The 23,961-nt window shown below is 39.7% G+C and overlaps 2 protein-coding genes across 3 annotated transcripts in view; both read left to right on the forward strand.

The window, feature by feature from the left end:
* ITGA1 (integrin subunit alpha 1) overlaps positions 1-1,196 on the forward strand; it is a 72,002-nt gene extending 70,806 nt beyond the window's left edge. Inside the window, exons 29-30 of the mRNA XM_033085099.2 lie at positions 269-385; positions 1,151-1,196. Of these exons, the coding sequence (XP_032940990.1) occupies positions 269-385; positions 1,151-1,195 (162 nt within the window). The 3' untranslated portion in view covers position 1,196. The remainder of the gene's footprint in view (positions 1-268; positions 386-1,150) is intronic.
* A 12,513-nt stretch (positions 1,197-13,709) lies between these two features.
* ITGA2 (integrin subunit alpha 2) overlaps positions 13,710-23,961 on the forward strand; it is a 70,287-nt gene continuing 60,035 nt past the window's right edge. The window contains exon 1 of one of the 2 annotated variants that reach the window (XM_033085098.1): positions 13,710-14,190. In XM_033085098.1, the coding sequence (XP_032940989.1) occupies positions 13,845-14,190 (346 nt within the window). In that variant the 5' untranslated portion in view covers positions 13,710-13,844. Of the gene's footprint in view, positions 14,191-23,684; positions 23,842-23,961 lie in introns of those variants that run through there. The other variant, XM_033085096.2, reaches the window with a different exon arrangement.

Raw genomic sequence — 23,961 nt, forward strand, 5'->3', positions numbered from 1 at the left:
GGAAGAATGTACTGCAGAAACTCCTTAGCTTGTTTTTCCACTGCTCATGCTTTTGGTACTGTATCCTTTAAAATAATGACTAGTGACTTGTAGCAGGGCCACTCTCATAAAGCATTGTGTAAACACAGCCTTTCATGCTGGAGATTGATTCCTGTAGGTAAAATGATATGGTACCCTGGAAAACCACTGCACACTGATCAATTACTGCTGTGTTTTGATATTTTAGAAGGACTAATTATTTATTGCTTATGTTCTGAACGCTTTGCAGACCATGATTAAGATTTCCAAAGAACACCCACCAGGTACAGTCCCCTTATGGGTAATCCTCCTGAGTATCTTCGCCGGACTCTTGATTCTCGCACTGCTTATATTTGCGCTGTGGAAGGTAAGCTGCACGTCCTTGTCCTCAGGAGCATGAACAAACATGCTTAAATTCTCAGACATTTCTTTCTCATAACTAGAACCTCACAGACAATAATCTTATCTAATTAAGCAATGTGAAATCTTGAAGAAATTACAAAATAACTAATTACACTGCATTTTTTTGATGTGGAGCAAGCAGTGCTACCTGATTGAAACCTATACTTGTTATGTTAGAGGAAGAAAAATAAGAAGATAGTTTAGTACGAGTAAGGATTTAGTAAGGAATTTTTCTATCAGCATTGGCTGTGACCTTTGTGAACTAGGTTTTCTGTGTTGTGCAAGAGGTGCTAGGCCCTGTGGTGTAAGTCTAGCCACAAGTGGGCACTCTTCTCCAGGCGAAATATTTTGTTCATTATTACGTACTTTAGAAGGTTACAGCTTACAAATTTCAACATACATAATCTCTTGAAAATTTTGACATTATAAAATAAAATATGATTTATTCAACTGAGCAACAAATATTACTATTAAACACTTTAACCCTTGACAATATGTGAGCAAAACAATGATTCTGCAATCACTCTAATATGTATTAACTGTACTTAGTTTTTCCATTCCAAGATAAATAGTTATGTGATAAAATATTCTTTAACTTTTTACACCCAGTATTAAAACAGTAGTAAGAACCATGAATGTAACCAGTATGGTTTGAATGCTTTGAACAGTTCTTAGTCATTTTTTTCTTTTAGAAAATTTAGAAATTAGAATTTTTTTTTCTTTTCTGCAGGCTGGATTTTTCAAAAGGCCATTAAAGAAGAAAATGGAGAAATGAAAAAAAAAAAAAAGCAGAAATTTTTGCTCAGGTCTGCCTCCAGAATGTTACTGTAAAATTATAAACTTAGATGCAGTGGTTACAATGCTTTCTAAATGCTGGTGCATGGAAAAAACCCAAGAAACAGAAAAAAAAGAAGAAAATCAAGCACACAAGCAAAGGAATGATGCAAAAAAAGAATGAACAATCTTGCAGCATTTTGTGATCTTCAAGAATATACCTTTAAGGGCTACTCATTTTTGAAGAGTAACTGAGTTCAAAGAGTCTAACGTTTTTGAATAAGGAAAGTTTGTAATCATATTTTTATATGCCTATGTATGTGGAATCATTTCTCCTTCTAAATTACGCTACAGGTCAGCTCGTATGTAGCAATCCCAGTCTTTTTTATCATCTTACGATCTTCAAAAGGAAAATGCATCATTTTCAAAATTCCCTCCTGTTGTCAGTTCTGTGGAAGCAGATTCTCAATTCACAAGTCAGAACATGTAAACTTTAAGAATGCACCAAATACTGTGTGATAGCTGATGCAATGGAAACTCAGAAGACAGAAGCACCTCCATAATATTGGGCGAAAAGTATTGAAATATCCTGGATTTCTCTTTCTGCTCATTTTAGCATGTCCTGCTGAATGAAGAATACTCCAAGAAAGAGATTTTTATGGTCAAGTGGACCACAAAGGATTGATCCATTAAATCACACAACTGTTTGAACTTGAAATATATTTTTGGCAGGCCTAAAAATGTGCAAATCATTCAAGCCCATCTGATTGCACACTGTACTCAAATAAGCAGGAGCATAATTGTATCTGCAAATTGAAATGTCCATATTTATGCAGAAAATGTTTAGAGGCACCCTGAAAGTTTGACTCTTGCTGTATATCTTGGAGTAGCCAGCAGGGTGCTTCATAAACTGTCACTGTAAATTTCTTGTGTAGCTATTTAATCCAATGAATTTAAAGTGTACAAAATGAAAATTATCAAAAGAGCACAGATAGGAAATTCAGCACTGGCAAGCTTGTTCTAGTATTATAATTCACAGCTCATCTTTATTACTTAGGAATTTAAGAAGTGATGAAGAATTTGCATACTAAATAAGCACTTAAAATGATGTTTATTTTGTGTCAAAGATTAAAAGTTTATATGAGAATACACTGAAATGTAGATAGCAAAAGGTTTCTTTTAGAAATGTTTTCTTTCTATTTAGATCATTCAGTTTCTTCCTTTCAGTTTCTTGTCTTCCTCCCATGAGTATCTCTGGGACTCATGGCTGTGCCATGAACTTGAGAGCTTCCTGTATTTCTTGGAGCCACATGAAATTAACAGGAGAAAAAGGATGCGTGCTGGCAAAGTGTGATGCTGCTTCAGCATGACTCAGTATTGATTGCCAGTAGATCAGAAAATGCTGAGGAGATGTTCTAAGCACTGTAAGACATACTTGTTGGAAAAAAAGCTTTGTCTTGCCAAGGAAGCCAGGAAAATTTGTTCCTCCTCTCGGGACAAATATCGCTTAAAAAAAAAAAAAAGAAAAAAAAGAGAATTTTTGCTTGTCACTTTCTTTATAGTAATAGCTTTAAAAAGAGTAACAAATTTTATAAAGACCTATTTTTCAAGAAGAGAATATAGATTGGGTCGAACATACTGACAAGTTAAACTCTGAAAGTGTGCCAGAAGGTGCTTCATTGCTTGAAAGATGCTGTCACTCTTCAGTAACTTTTATTTAGCTCCTAAGTTAGAGAAAGTAGTTATTGGGAAAGGCTGAGTTATGTGAATGCAACAAGTAGGACTGAAAGTGTTGGCAATTTCTCCTGGTGTCTGTGGGAAAGGTGGTTATTTCGTAGCAGCAGTCTGCTGAAGGTAGCAGTATGACTCAGAGGAGAGGGCAGAGCCCTCCGTGGGAACACTGTGGGTGGCTGTGCTTTGCAGAGCCTGGGAGATCTGCTGAGGCTGTGGGACATGGTTGCTGCGCTCATCTGGACAGCTGAAAGGGCACCCTGCCTGAATTGGGTCTGAGCTCAGAACACATGAATGAAAGCAAAAAAGTGAAGTAGAGGAATTGTGGGTAGAAACCCTGCTTCGTTCATTGTGAAAGAAGACAAAAATCTGTTTGTTCAACTGTGAAGATAAATTAATACAGTGGTGATTTCAGCCCCAAGCAAGGCACAGGTTTTACTTTAGGAAAATGTATTATTTTGCCATTTGTTTGAAAGATTTAAATAGCACTTGTCACCACAGCATTTGAACACATCAGAATTGTAATTGTTTTTCTCACAGTACCTCTGAAAAGGCATAGCAGTGTTGTTAACCTCCTATGAGCTTGAAAAGGAACAGAGTTTTGAAGGCATTGTGACTCACCTATGCACACGTAGGAAGTCTGTGGTAGCAGAGGAAATATTTGTATTTATTATTATTCATTCAGTTTGTTAACAATGAGGTCATTTTTCCTGGCTTCAAAAAATTACTTACAAGTTGTGTAAGACACACGTAATTCTTATGCAGCATACCTTCAAATGTTTCACTATTTAGTTATGATAAGCTGTTAACCAGAGCTTTTCATTTTTCCCATGACATTTTATATCTTATTTTAAAGCATCAGCCTAACTGAAAAATATATAAGTCAAAAGATCTATTTCCCTAGATGAAGACTATGCAAAAATAAATCAATAGTATTTATCAATGTAGAGTATGTTTAAGATCAGTGTTTCATTTTAGACTTTCTTTGCACTGTAAAATCAGTAATAAGCTTCATATAACCACACCGCTTTCCTCTTTCATGATGATTTCTTTCTTTTCATATTTGTCCTATTATCGTGTTTCCAATTATAATACCTATTTAAAAGATAAGTATACATGCATACATGCAAGTATGTCAAGGGGATAGCACTATAGCACATTATTCTTACACAATTCTTAGTGATTAGTAAACTTATAATTTTTATCTGTAGTAGCCTTTCCACACAGCACTGGAAGAGCAGTATTTTACTGCTTTTCATGATATACAACAGAAAAACCTACTGAAAGCAATACTTCAAATATCAGTAACATCTCACTTAAATTTGTCAGGCACTAAAGGTACCAGAACCTAATTTTGCATGTAACCAGTTTTATTCCTAAAAATGGACACATTAGGGTTGTGATGTGATTGTAATAACTATAAAGATAATTATTTTTATTGAAACAAAAGTGTTTAAAGATTAATAATAAATTGGTTGTGTAACCAGAGATTAGGCAACTAAAGGATTCTGGCCCGCTCAACTCAGTTTCTAACTTCAGCACTGAAGTAGATAATTTAGTGGGAATGGAGAAGCTACTTTTCTATAGGGCAGGGATTCTCTGCACACTCCTGCCTCAATATCAGGTTGTTCTAGAGATTACTGATCCCATATATGATTTTCGAAGACTTAGGAAACAACATCTCCATTAGTGCAGTCTTTGTGGGCAGTTGCTTTGCTTGTCTGGTTTCACTCTAAGTCACTCCTATGAGCCATTAATATAGACACAACCCTGACCCCCTACCTGAGCCCTTTAGTACATATCCTGTGCTGAGTCATTTTGAGCATGGTGTTCCTCCTTTTTCCTCTTCTTGAGTCAGGGGAATCCACCTTCAAGTGAAGCCAAGGATTTTCATCTCACCTGGCACCAAGAGGCTGGAGTTAGGGTCATACTCATCTAATGAATTCCACATAATCTAATTAGTTAATTTCTTTAATTACCTGTTGTATAGATGATGACCCATTCAAAAATAAAAGCAGATAAGATAATCAGAATGTACTGCTCTTAACTATACCACTTAACAGGAATAAACGGGGATTTACCTACTTTTTAAGAAAACCACAACATTCTGCACAGCATTTTATTTTTCCTGTAAAAGTATTCCATGTGCTTTATTGATTAAAAAAGAAATTCAGTCTAATAAGTCTCCTGTGTAGTTTGTTTGCTTGCTATTGATGTAAGAATAATACTAAGTCATCTCAGTACCTAAAAACAGATTCATCTGCCTGTCGATAGAAAGGCACTGTAGAAACAAGCATTCTTGCAGCATAATTTCCAGGAAAGCTTGATGTGGTCAAGCTGTCAGAAATACATTGTCATTAGATTTATGGACTTTGTGCTTATACCAGTGTTTGAAAGCTTTTTAGAAGACCTTATAACTTCCTGGCACAGAGTTTTTTCCATGACACTAAATAAAAGTTGAAAGATTCATTCATTCATTCATCTAACCATTCTTCCTGTCCAGCTATTCCTCTGTACTACTTATTCCAGTCACCCAAATAGCTTATGGTCTTGCATAATTATAAATGATTCACAATAACTTCCTTAAACCCAGTAAACTTTTGTATCAAAACTTCCTAGAAGTTTTTATCTTTTGTATCACCATTAACTTTTAGAAAACATTACAAAATATGTAGTAACTGTTCTCTCATCTGAGACTACTTTGATGCTGAATCACAGTTCTCTAATAGCAATATCCTGTCTAGTCATGGGGGAGTGCTTATCAAATTAACTACTCTGTACGTATCTGATCATTAAGAGTTTGCTGGACATTGTCCATGGAATTGTTTCAATGACAATCAGGGGGGGAAAAATCAATTTCTAATTTTGTTTGGTTGGTTTAAATTGCTTTTCAGTGGAATTAATGAATAACAAGAATCACTTTCTCACAGCACGAAGCGTTAACGTGATGTGTGATTTCCACTGAACTGGATTATAATAAACTGAGTTTATCAGAAGCAGGCTTTAGCACTCCACAGTTCAGATATAATACTATTTCATGTGGTGGGTGTGGTTTGAGCCCTGTAACAATAAAGAGTCATAAAGTGCTGATGAAGTTTTAGTAACAACTGGCTGATACCACAGTTTAGACAGCACAACTGGATTCTGTTTTAAAAAGTGGCTGATAAAACAAGCTATCATCAGTGAAATCATATTTTAATTAGAAAGACCAAGCATTGACACCTCAGCGATATCGGATTTTGTTAATTCAATTTTAAAAAGTGAGTGAATGACCTCAAAAAGGCAGATTTTGATTTTGACTCTAGCACAGTAGGGCATAGAGCTACTTTACTGCTTTTCCCTGCTCATGCTCTTACCTTTCTGACCTTCTTTTCTCAGTTTCTGAGCATTCTCAGAAAGCATAGACATTCCTCAAGGGCTCACTGAATGTCACATCTCCTGGAGATTTTCAAAGAAATAGGATAGGAAGCAGAAGTATTCGAAGTAGATTGAACTTACAGATCTAGCAAACCAGTTGTCTTGGCACACTTTGTCCATCCCCTTCACCTGCTTTTTCACTTCCAGTGGTGGTGAAATCGCACTTCTTGGTTATGGTTCAGCTTGATTTGATACTGGAAGTTAATGTTTATTGCAAAGCTTCACGTATCTGGTTCAGTATTACATATGGTCCTTAAGATTTATTAATATTAAGGGTATTGTTATTCTACCTGGGGTAAAGGAATAGAATCTCATTCTCTGGTGAAAGTTTCTTCATGATGTTTTCCATTACAACACATTTTCACTCCATCAGAATGATTAGGATGAAAAACAGAGGATATCATAAGTTTTCCTTGAAGAGTATTTGAAATTTAGCAATTATGTGACAGTAGACATTGTCTGAGAAAAGTAAATTACTTTGTCATTTTGGAGAACACACAGAGAAATCATTCTCAGTATTCTTTTCTGATAGTCCAAATTAATAGCCATTAATAACTCACTTTCTTGGATGCCAGCTCATAAAATCTCACTGACAAAAGCTATTAGTTTGGCCTCAGTCATTCTACACTGTGCCACAACAGATGCTGTTGCCTCTCAAAACTTTTGGGGTTCAGCTAAAGTTGCCAGTGACCCTGTTAGCAAGGAACAAAACTGAGTTCTGGTGATGAAGATTTTGAAACTTTCACGAATCTCACAAACTACTAAATTTCTTTTTGCGGTTTATTTGGGTGAACTGCCAAAATTGACTCAGAGTACTGCCTCCTACATGTCATGAATTCCCAGTATTTGGAAAATTACCTATATCACCCAGCCAACAAATACTAGAGAGTAATAGATGCCTTATAACATGCTGCTACAACATAGTTCATAGAATCATTACGGCTGGAAAAGACCTCCACAATCATCAAGTCTGCACTTTGACAACACTATATCAAACAAACCACAACAAAAAGTGCAATTTTGAGTCATTTCTTGAACACCTCCAGGGATAGTGATACTACTGTCTCCCTGGGTTGCCCATTCCAGTGCTTAACCATTTGTTCTGTAAAAAAATCTCCCTAATTTCCAATTAAAACTACCCTGGAGCAGCTTGAACTTAGGTCCTCTCATCTTGTCACCCCCCTCTCAGCCACACTCTCCTTCCAGTGATAAGGTCAGCCCTGAGCCCCCTTTTCTCCAGGATAAACACCCCCAGCTCCCTCAGCTGCTCCTCTCAGGACTGGTGCTCCAGACCCTGCCCCAGCTCCGCTGCCCTTCTCTGGACTCACTCCAGCCCCTCAGTGTCTTTCTTGCACTGAGGGCCCAGAACTGGACACAGCACTCGAGGTGTGGCCTCAGCAGTGCCCAGGACACGGGGACAATCCCTGCCCTGCTCCTGCTGGCCACACTATTGCTGATCCAGGCCAGGATGCCATTGGCCTTCTTGGCCACCTGGGCACACCCTGGCTCATGTTCAGCTGCTGGCACCAGCACCCCCAGGTCCTTCCCAGCCACTGTGTCCCAGCCTGTGGCACTGCCTGGGGTTGTTGTGACCCAAGGACAGGACCCAGCACCTGGCCTTGTTGAACCTCACACCATTGGCCTTGGCCATGATCCAGCCTGGCCAGATCCCTCTGCAGAGCTTTCCTGCCCTCCAGAAGACCAACACTGCTGCTCAACTGGATGTAGACTGTGGATTTAGTAAGGGTGTACTCAATTTCCTCATCCAGATCTTTGAGATATTTAACAGGATATAAGACCTATTGAATGGAACTGTGCCTAATACTGAGCCTTGTGGGACTAAGGTCAGGTTAACAAACCTGGAGTTTCACAGACCTTCCTTCCAGCCCTTCCTGTGCATGGGAATCACAATGACCAACCTCTATGGATCTCCCCAGTTAGGCAGGACTAATTAATGATGAATGATAAAAAGTGTCTTGGCAAACTCTTCTGCCAGTTCCCTCAGTACCCGTGGGTGAATCCCATCTGGTCCCATGGACTTTTGGGAGTCTGAGTGGCACAGCAGGTCACTGACTGCTTCCTGCTGGATTGCAGGGTCTGTTCTGCTCCCCATCCCAGTCAAGCTGTTCAGGGGGCCAGTTCCCTGATGATCACTAGTCTTACAGTTGAAGACTAAGGTAAAGAAGGCATTAATAACATCAGCCTTTTCCTCGTCTTTGGTAACCATATTTCCCCTACTGTGTCCACCTCCATTTTCCTTTTGTTATTAATGTCTTTATAATACATTCCTTAGCATCTTGCAAAAACCTTATTCATCTTCTAAGAAAATTTTTCTTGGGGGGAGCAAACAGGCCAGCCCCCCAAAACTGGAATAAAATCTGAAAGTTCTTTACAGGAAGGGCTGGTGGGATGGTGATGAAAAAGGGGCCATGAGATGAGAGAGGGCATGCCCCCTCTGAGGGCTGGTGATTTGTGACTGAAACTGTGTTATTATGCCTGTGGACAGGTGTGCATGTTGTACATTTTGTAGATTTTACTTGGTCACTAGTGCTGTTCTCTCTAGGGGCCAGTTCTGCTTGATAGCTCCATCAATGAGCTTTGCAAGTGGTTGGGTGCACTCAGGCAACTTGCAGATGACACCAAGCTGGGTGGGAGTGTTGATCTGCTGGAGGGCAGGAAGGCTCTGCAGAGTGATCTGGCCAGGCTGGATCATGGGCAAGGCCCATGGTGTGAGGTTCAACAAGGCCAAGTGCCAGGTCCTGCCCTTGGCTCACAACAACCCCAGGCAGTGCCACAGGCTGGGACAGAGTGGCTAGGAAGGACCTGGGGGTGCTGGTGCCAGCAGCTGAACATGAGCCAGGGTGTGCCCAGGTGGCCAAGAAGGCCAATGGCATCCTGGCCTGGATCAGCAATAGTGTGGCCAGCAGGAGCAGGGCAGGGATTGTCCCACTGTCCTGGGCACTGCTGAGGCCACACCTCGAGTGCTGTGTCCAGTTCTGGGCCCTCAGTGCAAGAAAGACACTGAGGGGCTGGAGTGAGTCCAGAGAAGGGCAGCGGAGCTGGGGCAGGGTCTGGAGCACCAGTCCTGAGAGGAGCAGCTGAGGGAGCTGGGGGTGTTTATCCTGGAGAAAAGGAGGCTCAGGGTGACCCTATCACTGCCTGAAAGGAGGTCATGGCCAGCTGGGGGTCAATCTCTTCTACCGTTCAACCAGTGACAGGATGAGAGGACATAAATTCAAGCTGCACCAGGAGAGATTGAAATTTGACATCAGGAGGTATTTCATCACAGAAAGGGTGACTGGACATTGGAATGGGCTTGATTATCTCATAAGTCTTTTCCAATCTGATTGATTCTGTGAATGCTTTTTTACAGTCAGCTAGACAACATATGATCACATTGCCACATTTTATCCACCACTTTTCGGATGTTTCATCTTTTACTCAAGGTTTGGAGCTAATCCTACATAATGTAGCAAATACCCAGGAGACAATAGGTCCAGTTGAGCAGTTAGAGATATACCAAAAGGTGGGATTTCTTTTATATTCAGTATTACATTTTATTAGCTTCACATACCTATATTGCAAACAATATGAGAAGGAAAGTGAAAAAAGGAAAACAAATATTCCACAAAGTAATGCATTAAGACTAAAATATTTCTCACCTAATAGGTTAAAAATTCAGTGGGATTCAGTGGAAATTGTTAAGGAGTCTGGTTTGCTAAGAAATGTCTACCAAATTCTTGAGCAACTTTTGATGGCAGGCAAATAAAAAGGAATCACTTATAGATCTTAATTTTTAAAAAATCGAAACAATTATGAAGTTTTCAAAACAGAAATGGTCAAAAATGTAAACAAAGGCATATGCTAAGGAAATAGAAGCTCCCGTCTTCTCATAGGGTACTTTTAAATCCTGTCTGATAAATATTTTGAAGATACCCACTATGTTTAAGAGTTCATATGATTATTGGAGCTGTATCAAGGTTAATACTTTGGTAATTGGAGTAGCACATCAGCTGCTCCAGAGACTCTGAAATTACATAGGCTGCTTTAGCAGGCCCCGCTATAGGACTCACTTTTGGGATCACAGGTGAATGGAACACTTCATCACTGGCTTCACTGCATCCCATTTATATTATTTCCCCATGACAAGTTTAGGATTTCCTTACCTGAAAAAGGAATTGGTAAAAATATGTGTATATATTCTGTGCTGGGTAGAACATGGTACAGTCAAAACAGCAAGAAACAGGTACAGTAATTTCACGACCATAAGGCACACCAGATTATAAGGTGCACCTCCGGGAGTCGGCAAATTTCGCAACTTTGTACATTATATAAGGCGCACCGGACTATAAGGTGCACTTCTGGGTTCGGGCCAAAAATTTAGTCAAAATGGTGCACCTTATAGTAGTGAAATTACTGTAAATGTGTGCTGGTACATCCAGAGTAGAAAGTGGTGCTGTGCACCAAGACCAGAGAGTTCCTGTGTCCCACTCTGACATGATTGAACCAAAGCTGCAAAAAGTGTTGAAAATGTAGGGTTTGCAAAGTAGCACAGCAAAGTGCTGTTTTGTCCTCTGCTCATTCCCTATGTGATACCTAAAATGCCATTAGCATATTTTTGACATTTTCCAGTTTTATTTCAAAACTGAATTATTACTAATGTCTGAACTATATCCTTACAGCTAATTTTAACATTTCCTTCATAGATCTGGGTTTTTTTTAGTAGCTTGTTCTTTTGTTCTTTTTCCTTCAGTGGAGCCCTTAATGTAATATTTTGTTATAGACACCATATTTCTGCTAAAAACAGTAACTAATATTCATAGGCCTTTCCTCTAGCATCTTCAGACAAATCAAGAGTGATCTGGAGCCATGCATCTTGGCCTCCTGTGTATAAATTAGTCACTTTTCCAAGATTTCCTCCCAGAAATACATTAACAGAGAACTCCTAGGTTTTGCATACCACAGAAACTCTGATTTTGTGGTTCAGCCCTTGCAAATGACAAAAAATGGAAATGCCTGCATATTTCTCTGAGAAGGTTATCATTAATTTGTACATTTTTTCATCACATTAAAAAGCTAGAATAACATGCATAAACTGTAAAATTGATCTCTAAGTATGTGTTCACCAAATTAACTTTTAAAAGCAAATATTTTTTCATTATCTTCATTTTGCAACTTCTATTTTTTATTGAAAACGCAAAAATTATAGTGATCTTTTCCTAGTGATCAAGCAACCTGCTTCACACAGTCCCTGCTGTGAAAAAGAAAGTTTGTTTGGTCCTTGATAACAAAATAGTTTATTCTAATGTGTTGTCACACCGTATTTGCATAGAACCAAGTCTGAAACTTTGCAGTCAGCTCAGGCATATACGGTGATTTTGGCAAGTGTCCCTATGATCAATGACAAGCAGACATGACAAGGTGCTATAAAAAATCATTAAACAATAAACACATGTACAGCGAAGGGTGTGTATCAGACCCATTTTATACTGCAGAGATAAGGAGCACTAACCAAACTGTTCTCTGAGTAATTTGATCATCATTGTAATGAACAATAATAAATAATAACTTCCCTGAATATGTGCAGTATATGTATATAATTTCTGAAGTGAGTCAAAAAAGGTGAAACATTAAAAACACAATATAAAAACTCTTGTTTCCTACAATATGCAAAGTACAGTTCAAGATTATATGAGAAAGTTTTTATCAAATGGCTTAAAATAATTTAAAATAAAAGCATTAATCTAAGGGAGTACAGTAATTGTCACAGTATTTATTCTCCTACAACCTATTCTTTGTAAACACCTTGGGAGACAGCCTTTGTGTGTGAGAAATTAGTCCTCCACATTGTGTCTGCATGAGAATGAAAGTTTCATATCCTAAGGGCATATTTATAATTAGAATGATGTAACTGAGTCAAAGACATTGTTTCTTAGTAAACTGAGACATTAGTCTGCAGAGGTTATTTTAGGGTGGGGCAGAGGGCAATTCTAGGTTTATTCCATTATTAAGAAACCATTTTTCTCTATGCTATGGGGTTTTGTTTGCTGTTTTCTATTGTCCTTTCATTAGCATTTATTAATAAGTGTTTTTCTTCTTCCTTCGGGAAGTATAGCTTTTCCTTCTTGTCCTGGAGTGACACGTACGTGTATACACTCAGTGCAGATGGAAAGAAAACTCCCGTGGCTGTTCTTCCCATCACAATTTTCCTGTTGGTCACAGGATCAGTCTGGGTGCTGAAGCTGGTGTTACTGTTTCAATATCTTGACTTTGATACTGCTTGAGGTGTCTGCAGGTCCTCTATGACACCGTGCAAAGGAAGCAGAGTGCTCCCAGAGACCTGTGGGTCATCCCTGGTGATGACTGACCAAGGGTTTTGGAAAGGGCTTTGGAGTTCAGCAGTGACCAGTGTCTTGGGAAGTGCTCACTCTGAGTCCATGAACAAGCTCTTGCATTAGAATGGGTAACACTCCTGTGTGTCCTATAAAGTAAATACATAAAAGAATTCAATGTAAGTTATACAAAGACAGGTCTTTGCTGCACTTTCATGAAGTGGATTTTAACATCCTGGTGGAGATTTCTTTAACTGCATAATGTCCATATAAAACCCATGTCTGAAAAAACCTGTTGAATAACTCCACCTGCTTACAAATGCCAACAAACTTCTTCATTTTAACTTAGAGCTCAGTTTCCAAATGTTAAAACAGTAAGAAGCTGCGAGAATACATGTGCTCCTTAAATAATAGCTACAGTGCGTCACACCTAAAGGGCTATGACCTAGATGCCAAGAAGGGTGAAAGAAGAAAGCTTTTTTATTTCGATTTTCCAGGCCAACTGTCTTTTTTATTACACAATGTTAATGCCAAGAAGTTCAAATTATTCAGCAGAATTCATTGTACAAAATGAAATACATGCCATATGAAAAGGTAGTGCCATAAATTTTAATATTTACTGGAACTCTGGCGTGGAGAAAATGCATGTTTCTCAAATACTGTGCACATACAGTATTCAAGCAGCGCTGACAAGGATAGGCAGGCTGAAAGCTACACAGCACCTTGCATAAGAACTCCTGATTTCGTAGGAAGCCAAACTCCTCACCTCCCTATTTTTACTGGCTTAGATTCTCTTTGTCTTCTAGGATATTGGCCTGGCATCTAAGGCAACGCAGGCAGTTATTTTGTCTAGGCCATTCATCCTCACCATCATTGCCAAGCTAGAGACAGTTGTGTGGCAAGGCTTCTGGATCCTGTTTCATTCCTGCATAGCCGAGGGCATATTCTGCAAGAATTTCATTTAAAGAAGAAGATAAAGACTCAGTGTCGTAAAATGTGCAGGAAGAGAGGAAGACAGCCATTCTACCTTGTTCAACAAATACAGGTTTAAAGACTATTCTACAGGTTACTGCTGCCAAAGAAAAAGAGGCATCCCCAGCTCTCCAAAACGCGCAGGGTACCCAGGGCGGGGATGATGGGTGTCCCGATCCCGGAGCGCTCCTTCCTTACATGAGGCTAGGGCACGCAGTCTTGGGCAGCGCCAGGCGGGGCGAGGGCGGGGGGCTCTCCTTCGGGAATAACACCGGGGGAGAACCGGGGGGAGCAGCCCGGCAGCAGGGGCCAGCACCGCGGGAGCTGCAGACGGGAGGAGCTCGCTCCGGCCCCTCCGCGGCCGCGGAGGCAGGGGGCGGGGACGAGGAGGAGGAGGAAAAGGAGGAGGAGGAGTATTTGGGGGCGGCTCGGAGCAGGTGGCGCTCAGTGTGGCCCTGGGAAGCGGCCAGCTCGGGATCTGCCCTCGCACCGCCGGACATGGGCTCTGCGGGCACGGCGCTGCCGGCCCTGCTCCTCGCGCTGGGTACGTCCGTCCGTCCGTCCCGCGCTCCGGGGCCGGGAAGGGCGAGGGAGGGAGGGAGGGAAGGAGGGAAGGTGCCCCCGCGGTGAGAGGTGAGGAGCGGGGCGGCCTCGGGCGCGGCCCCTCCGGCTGCGTGCGCGGCGATTCCAAAGCGGGCTAAAGCCCCGGGATTCACTGCCCGTAAGGCGCGGAGGGAGCGGGGACAGCCTGGTGTGTGAATTTAAGGTTCCGTGACGATTATGCCTTTTCAGATGATGTTCTCTTTATGAATGCTGTTCCTATTTGCAGGAGTCCTCTAGGTCTGTTGCTACACTGTTGGGCAGATACGTTCCCTGGAAAAGGATAGGGAAACTTGAACCATCTCCTCCGTCTCTTGGCTACCTTAATTACCATTACATCTATTTTCCTGGGAACTATAAGCAATTATATTCACTTGCCATAAGCAAATTCCCAGGCAGTTTCAGAGCTTTAATATTACTGTATACTCTCACAAACCCTTAATTAGCAAGTCACCGAAGAGGCAGCATGAAAATGAGTTTTCACTGATGAGCTGTTCTAACTTGTTCTTTCAGTAACTATAGTGAATACTGCAGTGGAATGTGTGGCTGCAGGGTATGAAATAAAATACAAAAATATTAACCTGTGATGTGATATATAGCACAAAAACAACCTGGCAATTTTTTTAAAAAAGAAAAATTCTGGAAAGTACCAATGGGCAAAGCATTTCACCTTGTACTTTTGTTTAATTTATCCTTTATTCTCCTGGCTACGGCTACTAAAAACCAGGTCCATGAACACTGCCTGTAATTCATGGGGTCTTAAGGCTTGCAGAGCAGTGCTGAAAGCAGAAGATAAGGACTTATGAGAGGAAAATTCCCCTGGCATTGTGAATGACAGAAGTGGTATAGGTCAACTTCTTTCGGGCACTATTCATGATTTATTTCAATTTGTACATCTGAAAGCTGTCATAATTTTGATTTCAGATGTGTCATGACATTTGATATTAGTGGATGAAATTACTGGGTTAATACTTGCTCAGGCTTTTTTGATCTTGTAGGACTAGCAACAAAAAGAACCTTTCAGGACAAAGAGTTTTCCTTAAGTGTTTTTAGAGTTCTGCTATGGTGATGCTCTTGTAGCTCTCCCACAATAGTTTTCAAATTGCTTGAATTCTAGTGAAACTTGTTTACTTTCAAAGCTGATATTCTTAAACTGAATTGGGATAGCTTAGCTGAATTAGTCATTACTTCGGGAAAATATTCCAAGTTATTCCTTATTTGATTTTATGTCAGTATATTAACTTCTGAATTATCAGCTGTATTAGGTGAGTCGTATGAGGTGCTTTGTTGTGTCTGTAAATTCAGCTAAAAATAGTGCAACAGTGAAGTAGTGGGTTGCTTTTTGCTGATGTGTATTTTTGTGTCTGGAAAGTCATTAGGACTTTGTAGATGAGAAGAAGAGATCTGAAGAAGAGATCATTTTGATAGCATGATTTTTCCTACCAGCCTTGTTAATTGTTGACCAAAAATTATATGGCATAGAGAAGTAGATTATGTTAAGAGGAATAAATGATGCATTAACAGGGCAACCTATGCAACAAAGCCAGAAACTTTTCTGTTACAACATGCTGCTGATAGATTTGCCACGTACATTTCTTTAAATTTACATTTTCTGCATGCATTTTTTTTCCTTATCCTGTTCTTAAAAGTCAGAGCCAAGACAGCCCAGCTCTCCTCGAGAGTGAAGCCAGTGGAAAATACAGTAGCTTTCCTGGGATCAATTCTGGTAACATTTTCTTTGGAAAGCTTTAGTGCCCTCATGCTTCAGAGGAGATATTTGAATTTGGCAGGAAGGCACTATTTGCATTGTCTACCTAAATTTGGCCAGTTAACAAATCTTTGCAAAACTGTATTCCTATGGAAAGAGGTGCATTTTTATCAGCTAGATTCTAAGTTAGTTTATGTCCACCTAGTTGTGCACCTTAGTCAGGTGATTTTGTGTGAGGTCTTAGATCTACACCTCCAAACGCAAACAATTTCTCTCAACTTCTCATATTATTTGTTATTTTTGCAGCAATATCCATAGTTGTTAAGTCACTCTGCTTTCCAGTTTGCGTCTGGATGACAGTCTGCTGACTATCTGTAATGCATGCTCCTCACTGTTTCCTGATGATTCAGATGAATCAGCTTGTTCTCCTTTTTATAAGAATAATTCACTTCAGAATGAATTATGAAGTGATATTGTTGGAGTACCATACCTAGGGGAGGAAGTAAAATTTGGGGTGACTTCATCTATACTATCTCAGCAAGCCTTCGCATTGAAGTGTAACATACACCTTCCTCCAGCAACCCAGGATGTGAATGATGCAGCTCTCAGCACATTCATAAAATCTCCACTCTGTGAAGTCCACTTGAACTCTTTAACTCTGAAATGAAAGCTTGCAGCGACATAAGGGTTATGCCTTTTGGGCTACAGGTCTACCACACAAGTGCCATGGATTCTCAAGTCTCTCTGTGGGACCCAGGTAGACTGCAGGAGGAAACAGATCTATCTGAAAGTGGGTGTGTTTAGAGTAGAGAATTTCCAGTGATGGGGACTTTGTAATTAATGGGCTGTAAGACCCTACAGAGGAATAGGAGGCCTTACTTACAAACTCTTTTTCTTCAGTACACTTTTGTTTAAACTGAGATGGAAGCTGTGGTAATGGCATTTAACATGCAAAAGTTGGGAAGTGCCCAGAATAAGTTAGCCACCTGGATTTGTTTCTTTTGCACATCAGTGCAAAGATGGTGTGATCCGAGAATGAGCTGGAACTCTTGCCTTGCTTAGTTTTGAAATTAGAAAGTGTTCTAATGAATGAGGATGAAGTGTAGGACTAAGACAAATAAATTTTTATTTTTACTTTACAAAAGTGAATTCTTCTTTTCTCTCTCTTATTTTTTTTCTGCAAAAGCTGAGTACAATTTCAGATGAGTCATTTAAACCAAATCTTTGACATGTGGTTGGAGCTTTTGTGTTCTTCTCTTTCTCTTTGCTCAGCCAGGGGTTCTCAAAACTGAAGCTGTGTTTTCACGATCTGGTTAAGCTGACCTGAATGTGGAGCTGTCGTTGCAAGGACATTTCATCCACTCATATTTTCATGTTTCCACCAGTTTCTCTGCACTATCACTATGGCTTAGTCTGGGGAACAGGTCAGGGACCCATTTGCTTCAATAATTTTTTCCCCCTTTTGAGCCAGGTTAGTTTTGGAGATGAGCTAAACTGATCCCACTCACTTAAGCAATTTATTTGTTAGTGTTGGCATAGAGGACAGTCAGAACTTGTGGCCAGAGAAGGGAGGAAAGCTGGAAAAGTTTTTCACTGGAAGCTGTCACTTGAGCTAGTTGTGCAAGTGCATCTTGATGTGCAAAACTACTTTGTATTCACAGCTGTGGCTGAAGTCAATGGAAATTGTATTTTAAATGTGAAAAAAAAAAAAAGGTTTTAGCTGTATCACTAGATATCCAAAAGTGGTAAGTTCCTTTCTTTTTTTTTTAATGGAGCTAAGGATGATCTCTCATTTCACTTCAGTTGGAAAATAAATCCTCTGTCAGATGCAAATACTTGAATGTTTATGGTTGAGATATGTAGGTAATAATCAACAGGGAAGCTGCTGGGGTTCAAATCATACACATAAAAAGTACATGGTAATGCACAGAGCAGAATGGACTAAACTGATAACTGAACATAAAATGGGAATTGAACATTTGGTGCAATAAATGAAGCTAAAAGTTGGGGTGGAAATGCTTTTAGCATGCATCCATGCACACCAATTTAAATCTGTACAGTCTGTTTTGATTTCTGCCTTTCTTCTTCTTTGTGGTCATCTTTTGATACCTTGATGTGAGTAATGTTAATGTTAAAAATCATTCTATAATTTGGAGATGACTTGAAAGCAGGACCCAGCTATGAATTCTTAAAGTAAACCCATCTCTAGTTTTTCCTTCTTTCTCAGGTAGCAAGTAGTAGCAGCACTACTACATATTATTTTTGGAGTCTTGCCTCTCACAGCATTTCAGATTGAAGTAAGGCTTCATTCATACTGCATTACAGGACTTGTATTTTGTATTATGTTTATTTTAGAAAGCATACAGGCTATTACATCAAACACCTAAACACATTAACAGTTAATATTTATTTGTGCATAATTTGGTCAAAGTCCACATGAGATCCTACCAACAAGTTTTAACTGTGTGCTGCCTCTCTCTGGAACAGCCTGTGTATTGTTCTTTGCTTTTCTGATTCAGTGTCACAAAACTTCAATTTATGAAGTTAAAGTAAAAGTACAGCTAGTCCTTTTTTTCATTCTGCTTCCTAGCCACTATATAAATATTATTCATTGTGGTCTTTCTTCACTATTGTAATTTTGAATGAATGAAAATGAGGTTTGTGTGTACTTCATGTGATGTATTTTTATGTAGGCTAATAACTGGAACTGCCAGTGTAATGGCTTAATGTCAAACCAGCTAAATGTGAATAAGGTACTTTCCTTTGGGATTAATGCAGGTAGAAGGGGATTTCTGGGTCTCTAGATGAGTAAAGCAAGTCATTTTCCCCAGCAGAAATCTTGTGCAGCCTCTATCCAGTGTTGTTATTTTCATTTAAAGGTTTCCTTTGTTAGGCTCTGTGCAGGCTGGTTCCCATTTCCATGGTGACCGTGCTGAAATGCAGACAGGACACAGGCTGGATTCTCATCGGCATAGCCATGCACTTGCATACCAACACATGTTATCTGCTTGGCTTAGGACATTTCCATTAGCAGTTTTAATGTTTAGAGCTTCTTTTTCACATAGTGATCTCTGGCCCCTGTGATACTGCGCAGTGTTGGGATTTCAGACCCTGCGCGGCAAGACAGAACAAGTTGATAAGCTTATTTTTTGTGTAAATAATTTGGCTCTACTGTTCCAATTTAAATTACTCAAGGATATCAGAGAACTGTCTGAGCCTTAGTTTTGTTTTCTCTTGAAAGTGATAACACAGAAGAATTTTTATTTATAAACCCTTAGGTGGAAGACTGACATATGTCTATGCTAAATAGTTATAGAAGCATATCCCTTCTTAAGGCACTGATAAAAGGATAATGAAAATAAATGAGTGTGAATTACACAGGATAAATGATACCTTCTGTCTATATCGTTTGAGTGTGAGTATGTATCTTTGTGAAGCAGTATGCAATAATCTTCTTCCTGCTCATCCTGTAATCATTTTCTGAAGGTGGTGGAATACTAAAGGCACTTAGTGGAGTCAACATAAGCATTTCCATCACTTCCAAATTAGGCTGAGATTTCTGAATTGCCAAATAAACTAAATATTCTGAGTGCTGGTAATTTTTATTTTGAATTATTCACTAGGTATCATTTCAGGATCTTCAAAGGGGAAAATTTTATTTTCTCCTGGAGATGCACAGGCTGTAAAGAATATAATAAGACTTGCATATTATTCAGGACTTAAAAGAACAGGCAAAGAAGTAGGATCAACACAGACTCTTTGAATGGAGGATGAGCAAAGACATTTTGTGTGCAACTGAATGGCATCTGCATGGTTGAATGTCACACATGATGAATGTCACGGATTCTTTTGTCCCTTTCAAATTGCTTTTAGACAGGGTGAAGGGCTTGGAAGTTATGCACAGCCCTGATGGAATGCTTGCCTTATTCCTGATTTATTTTGCCCTTTGCAATCTCCTTCCAAGTTTATAAGTTCTTCCCTTATATCATATAGTTGCATGACTTTTTATTTTATTTTTTTGTTCTTAATCACACGAATCTCCTTGCATAACATTTTTAATTATTTCTAAAGGACAGACAATAAAGAAATCTTGGGGCAAGTTACTGTGAACAGCAGACATCAGGGAGGAAGTATGTTGCACAGTAGAAATACCTAAGACGATAGTTGAATTTGAGGATGGAGATGTGAGTGGGGCGTGGATGGGTGTGGAGGATTGAGCTAGGTTTTTACCTTTTATCTATATGGCAGCTAATCTATCTGCTTGTCTAGCTATCTGTCTCAAACATAAGTGACTTTACACAAGAAAAGCTGGCAGCAGCTAATGGTGTGTTAACACTGTGATACAAAGCTGTGTACGATGATAAGACTGGAGATGACCAGGCTGCTTTACCAACTGAATTGCCTGGGAAACTACCTCAGCCAGCTGCAAGATCAGTGCTCTTACCTGAGGAGGAGCTGCCTTGTGCTAGTTCTGCATGCAGAGTGCAGCTAAGGATGCTGTTACTAGAAGTTGACAACCCAGCACCTTCTGTGGGATATGCCTGTGCCATGCTCTGTGTTGCCTGAAGCAAGGCAGCTGCACACAGGTAAACCATGGAATGAATTATCTATCAATGTGTCTAAATTTCCACATGCCCAGCAGTGGAAATAATTCCTCAGTTTCTGTGACTGCTGTGTTCAAGTTTCCTTTCAGCTGTGAAAGCACAGTGGGTAAGAGATTCTGCTTCATTATATATTCGTCTAAAAGAACAAAAGAGTAAATTACTGCAATTCAGGCCTAAATTTATTCTAGCTAGTCCCATTTTCTTAGCTGAGTAGATGTCTACTGGTAGGTGTTGAATCAGGGCAACCTGTGTCAAGAGTTGTGTCCTGGTTTCTTAATAGCAACATGCTACAATAAGGAGAGTAAAACACAGAAGAATCCCGTTGAGGCACCTATCCAAAACAGCAGCAAGTGGAATATTATGTCTTGAGGCAACTAGTGCATCCTAGATAGTTACCAAATATCACTGCAGAGGAGGGTGTGTGACTTAAATGGCTCTGTGACTGTGTTCTTACTTGAACTTTCTGGTTGAAGAGAATATTAATTGCTAATTAAAGAATAACACAACATTTTATTAATAATTTTTAAATTATTGTATTTTCTTAACAGTAAATTCTAAGAAGACAATGATAGCAGTCTGTAATAATGAATTTTAAATCTACTTTATCCAGTATTCCTACTGTGTAGTATAACATTAAGTTGTCTTTATGTGCAGTACTTTAGACGCACATAGAACTCGTTGAATTTACAGTATTAAACTCAGATTTAGCTGAAATTCCTCAAATTATAATTTAGCTAACCTTTCCTGCATAGAAAAAAAAAAAGTGACATAACACTTCCTTTAACTGTGCTCTCCAAATACACTTCCCATTTAAACGTACCTGAAATACATATAGGTCAAATATAAAATAGCAGAAATTACTGAGAAGGAGCTCTTACTAGGATGGGCAAAACAATAAACAGAGAAAAAATCCAGCAGTGCTGCTGACATAGTAGTCCTTCAGCTCTGCTAATAATAGTTATCCATTTAACTCTAGCCAAATATCCTTTTGCTTCACTGTCTCTACTTTTTTTTCTTTTTTTGGGGAGAGAGAGGGAGGGAGGGGAGTGGGGGTTGGTACGGGTCTTTTTAAACTTTTGTTTTCCCTTCCAAGCTGCCAAAAGCCAGTTCATCATATTGAACAGTAGAAAAATACTTGAGTCTCTGGGGTTGTCCTTCTGAGAAGCTGAGAGCTACAATAGACTTTGGTTCTGTGAAGACAAAAAAGCAACTGTTCTGGTTTTGTGGAAGCAAGTATTATCTCCAGAAAAGTCTTCTTAAATGTACATGGGCCCTTCTCTCTGACCCCAAAATGTACAATGGCTGCATTTTACAACAACAAAAAAAAACCACCAAAAAACCCCACAATAAAAGAAAATAACTTCCTTCTAGACTCTGACTACAGCTATCCTGTCACCAACCTGAGCACTGGCATCTGAGTAGACCTAGTGTGGTGTGTGGGCTCAGGGCTGGGAGAATGGTTGCTGCAGCCCCACTTCACCTAAAACATGGTCCCCCTACCCCAGAGTGCAGGGTTAGGTGCCTTGGACTCAGCACTTTAAATGCAAAAAAAAAAAAACTTATTGCAAAGAAGGAAGGCTTCTGCAGCTAAGAGGTGGATGAAGGGTGTTTGAACCCCATCCTTCTCAGGCACCAGCCTGAGGTGCCTCCTTCTACTGAGGTCAAGGATGGGGAGGAATTTTGGGAAACAGGTGTCCAGTTCAGCTTTTTTTTCAAGTGGTAGCAGTTTCAGAAGTAATGGTAATATTCCCCTTGGAAATATGGGTCTGGTTCTCCTCTAAGGCTCACCATGATGTAGATTTACCTCTCAGTGTTTTCCAGAAGCATCTTTGTAACCTGGCAATAAAGCAGCCAGACAAACAGCCTACCCCATATATTGAAACAAGGTCTCAGCTCATCCCAGGATGTATATTCATGTTTCCAGACAGGCCTGTGCCCTAATGTCCAGACACTTAGCTGGGAGGAGTTGTGAGTTGGCTCTTTTGGACCACCTACCCATGCAATTTGGTAATTTGGTCATCCATAAAAAGAATTTACTTGTTATTTAGTTAAATAATTAAAAATTACTACGATTAGAAATAAATAAGTTGAAAATCCTTCATTGCCTCTTACTGTGTCAGAGTGGGTTAACAGTAGGGTAGAATACTTTGCTCTTAGTCAGGCCTACTTTTACACTTGATTCATATTCTAAACTTTTGTGCAACTTTGTGTAATGAAAGCTAAGTGACAGGTAATTTTAGATTCATTGTGGACTAACCAGGCGCTGAAGTCTGGGCTTCCTGGATTGTTTTCCTGATTTTAATGTGCCCAAATTCTAACTAGACACTATCTGGTGCCAGAATTGATCATTTCAAGGTGCATTAAGGTGCAATTTCAGGTTAGTGATTGGGACCACCTGCCTACCATTCAGGATGCCCAGCCATGAGCTCCCATTAAAATCAGAGGAGAGTAGTAGTCATTACTTCTGGCATAGGAGAACAAATGTTCTGATAATTATAGCTCTTCCAAGTATTGTATTATACATCCTGTGGTGCTTTGGAGGTTTTCTTTTTGCAGGAAGCTGATGCAGCAAACTTTTTACAGCTGAGGCTGCTCTTATTTCTATGGCTGTCTGTGTACAGTGCACAGAGCTCAGCTCCCAGCTGGCTTCAGAAGCTGTGAGGGAGGAACAGGGTCTCAAACAGGTGTGTCCTAAAATTGGTATGATGGAATGATCACTGGACCCACCGCAGTCCTCATGCTTTAGACTGTAACACTGGAGTGGCAGAGGGATGGATGGTGCTGGCAAGTCCCTCAGCTATTTTCTAGTCTAGCCTTTCAGGTCACATTTAACAGTGATATAATATGATATAACACACCATACAGTATGTTATAAAACACTGTAATTTTCATATAGGCTAGAGTGTGATATGGGTAGGGAAGTAGAGATACCTGTGATTGCTTTTCCTTCCTGATATTTGTGTGACAGCATGAATTTTTGCTTTGTAAATTCATGTTTTCATAGCAGCTGAGATGAGCAAATGTGGCATATAGGGTGTACAGATAGCAGTCACATTGCTTTCAATGTGGTGACATACATTTCCTCTCTTACAGTTGAAGTGTGGCTCATGCTCCTCTGACTATATTTGGAAATATTCCTGGTTTTAAAAGGAAAAAATGCAATCACTGATAATGTGGACATAGGGGAAGAGAAACTGCTGGAGTGAAATGCCACTTGGGAAGTCAATTTTATCATAGGGAAGCATGCAAGGTTTTTTTGTGTTTATCATCATTACTTGTGAAGGTCAGTGACAACTGCATAAACAACGTATATGTGTGTACAGCTTGTTACCCTTACATAATTTTAATCTTTTTGTGGTGTTGAGAAAAAATTTTGGAACTCTAAGGACAAAGTTGACCAATC

Source organism: Catharus ustulatus, chromosome Z (assembly GCF_009819885.2).
Source record: "Catharus ustulatus isolate bCatUst1 chromosome Z, bCatUst1.pri.v2, whole genome shotgun sequence".
In the NCBI taxonomy this organism is placed as follows: Eukaryota; Metazoa; Chordata; class Aves; order Passeriformes; family Turdidae; genus Catharus; species Catharus ustulatus.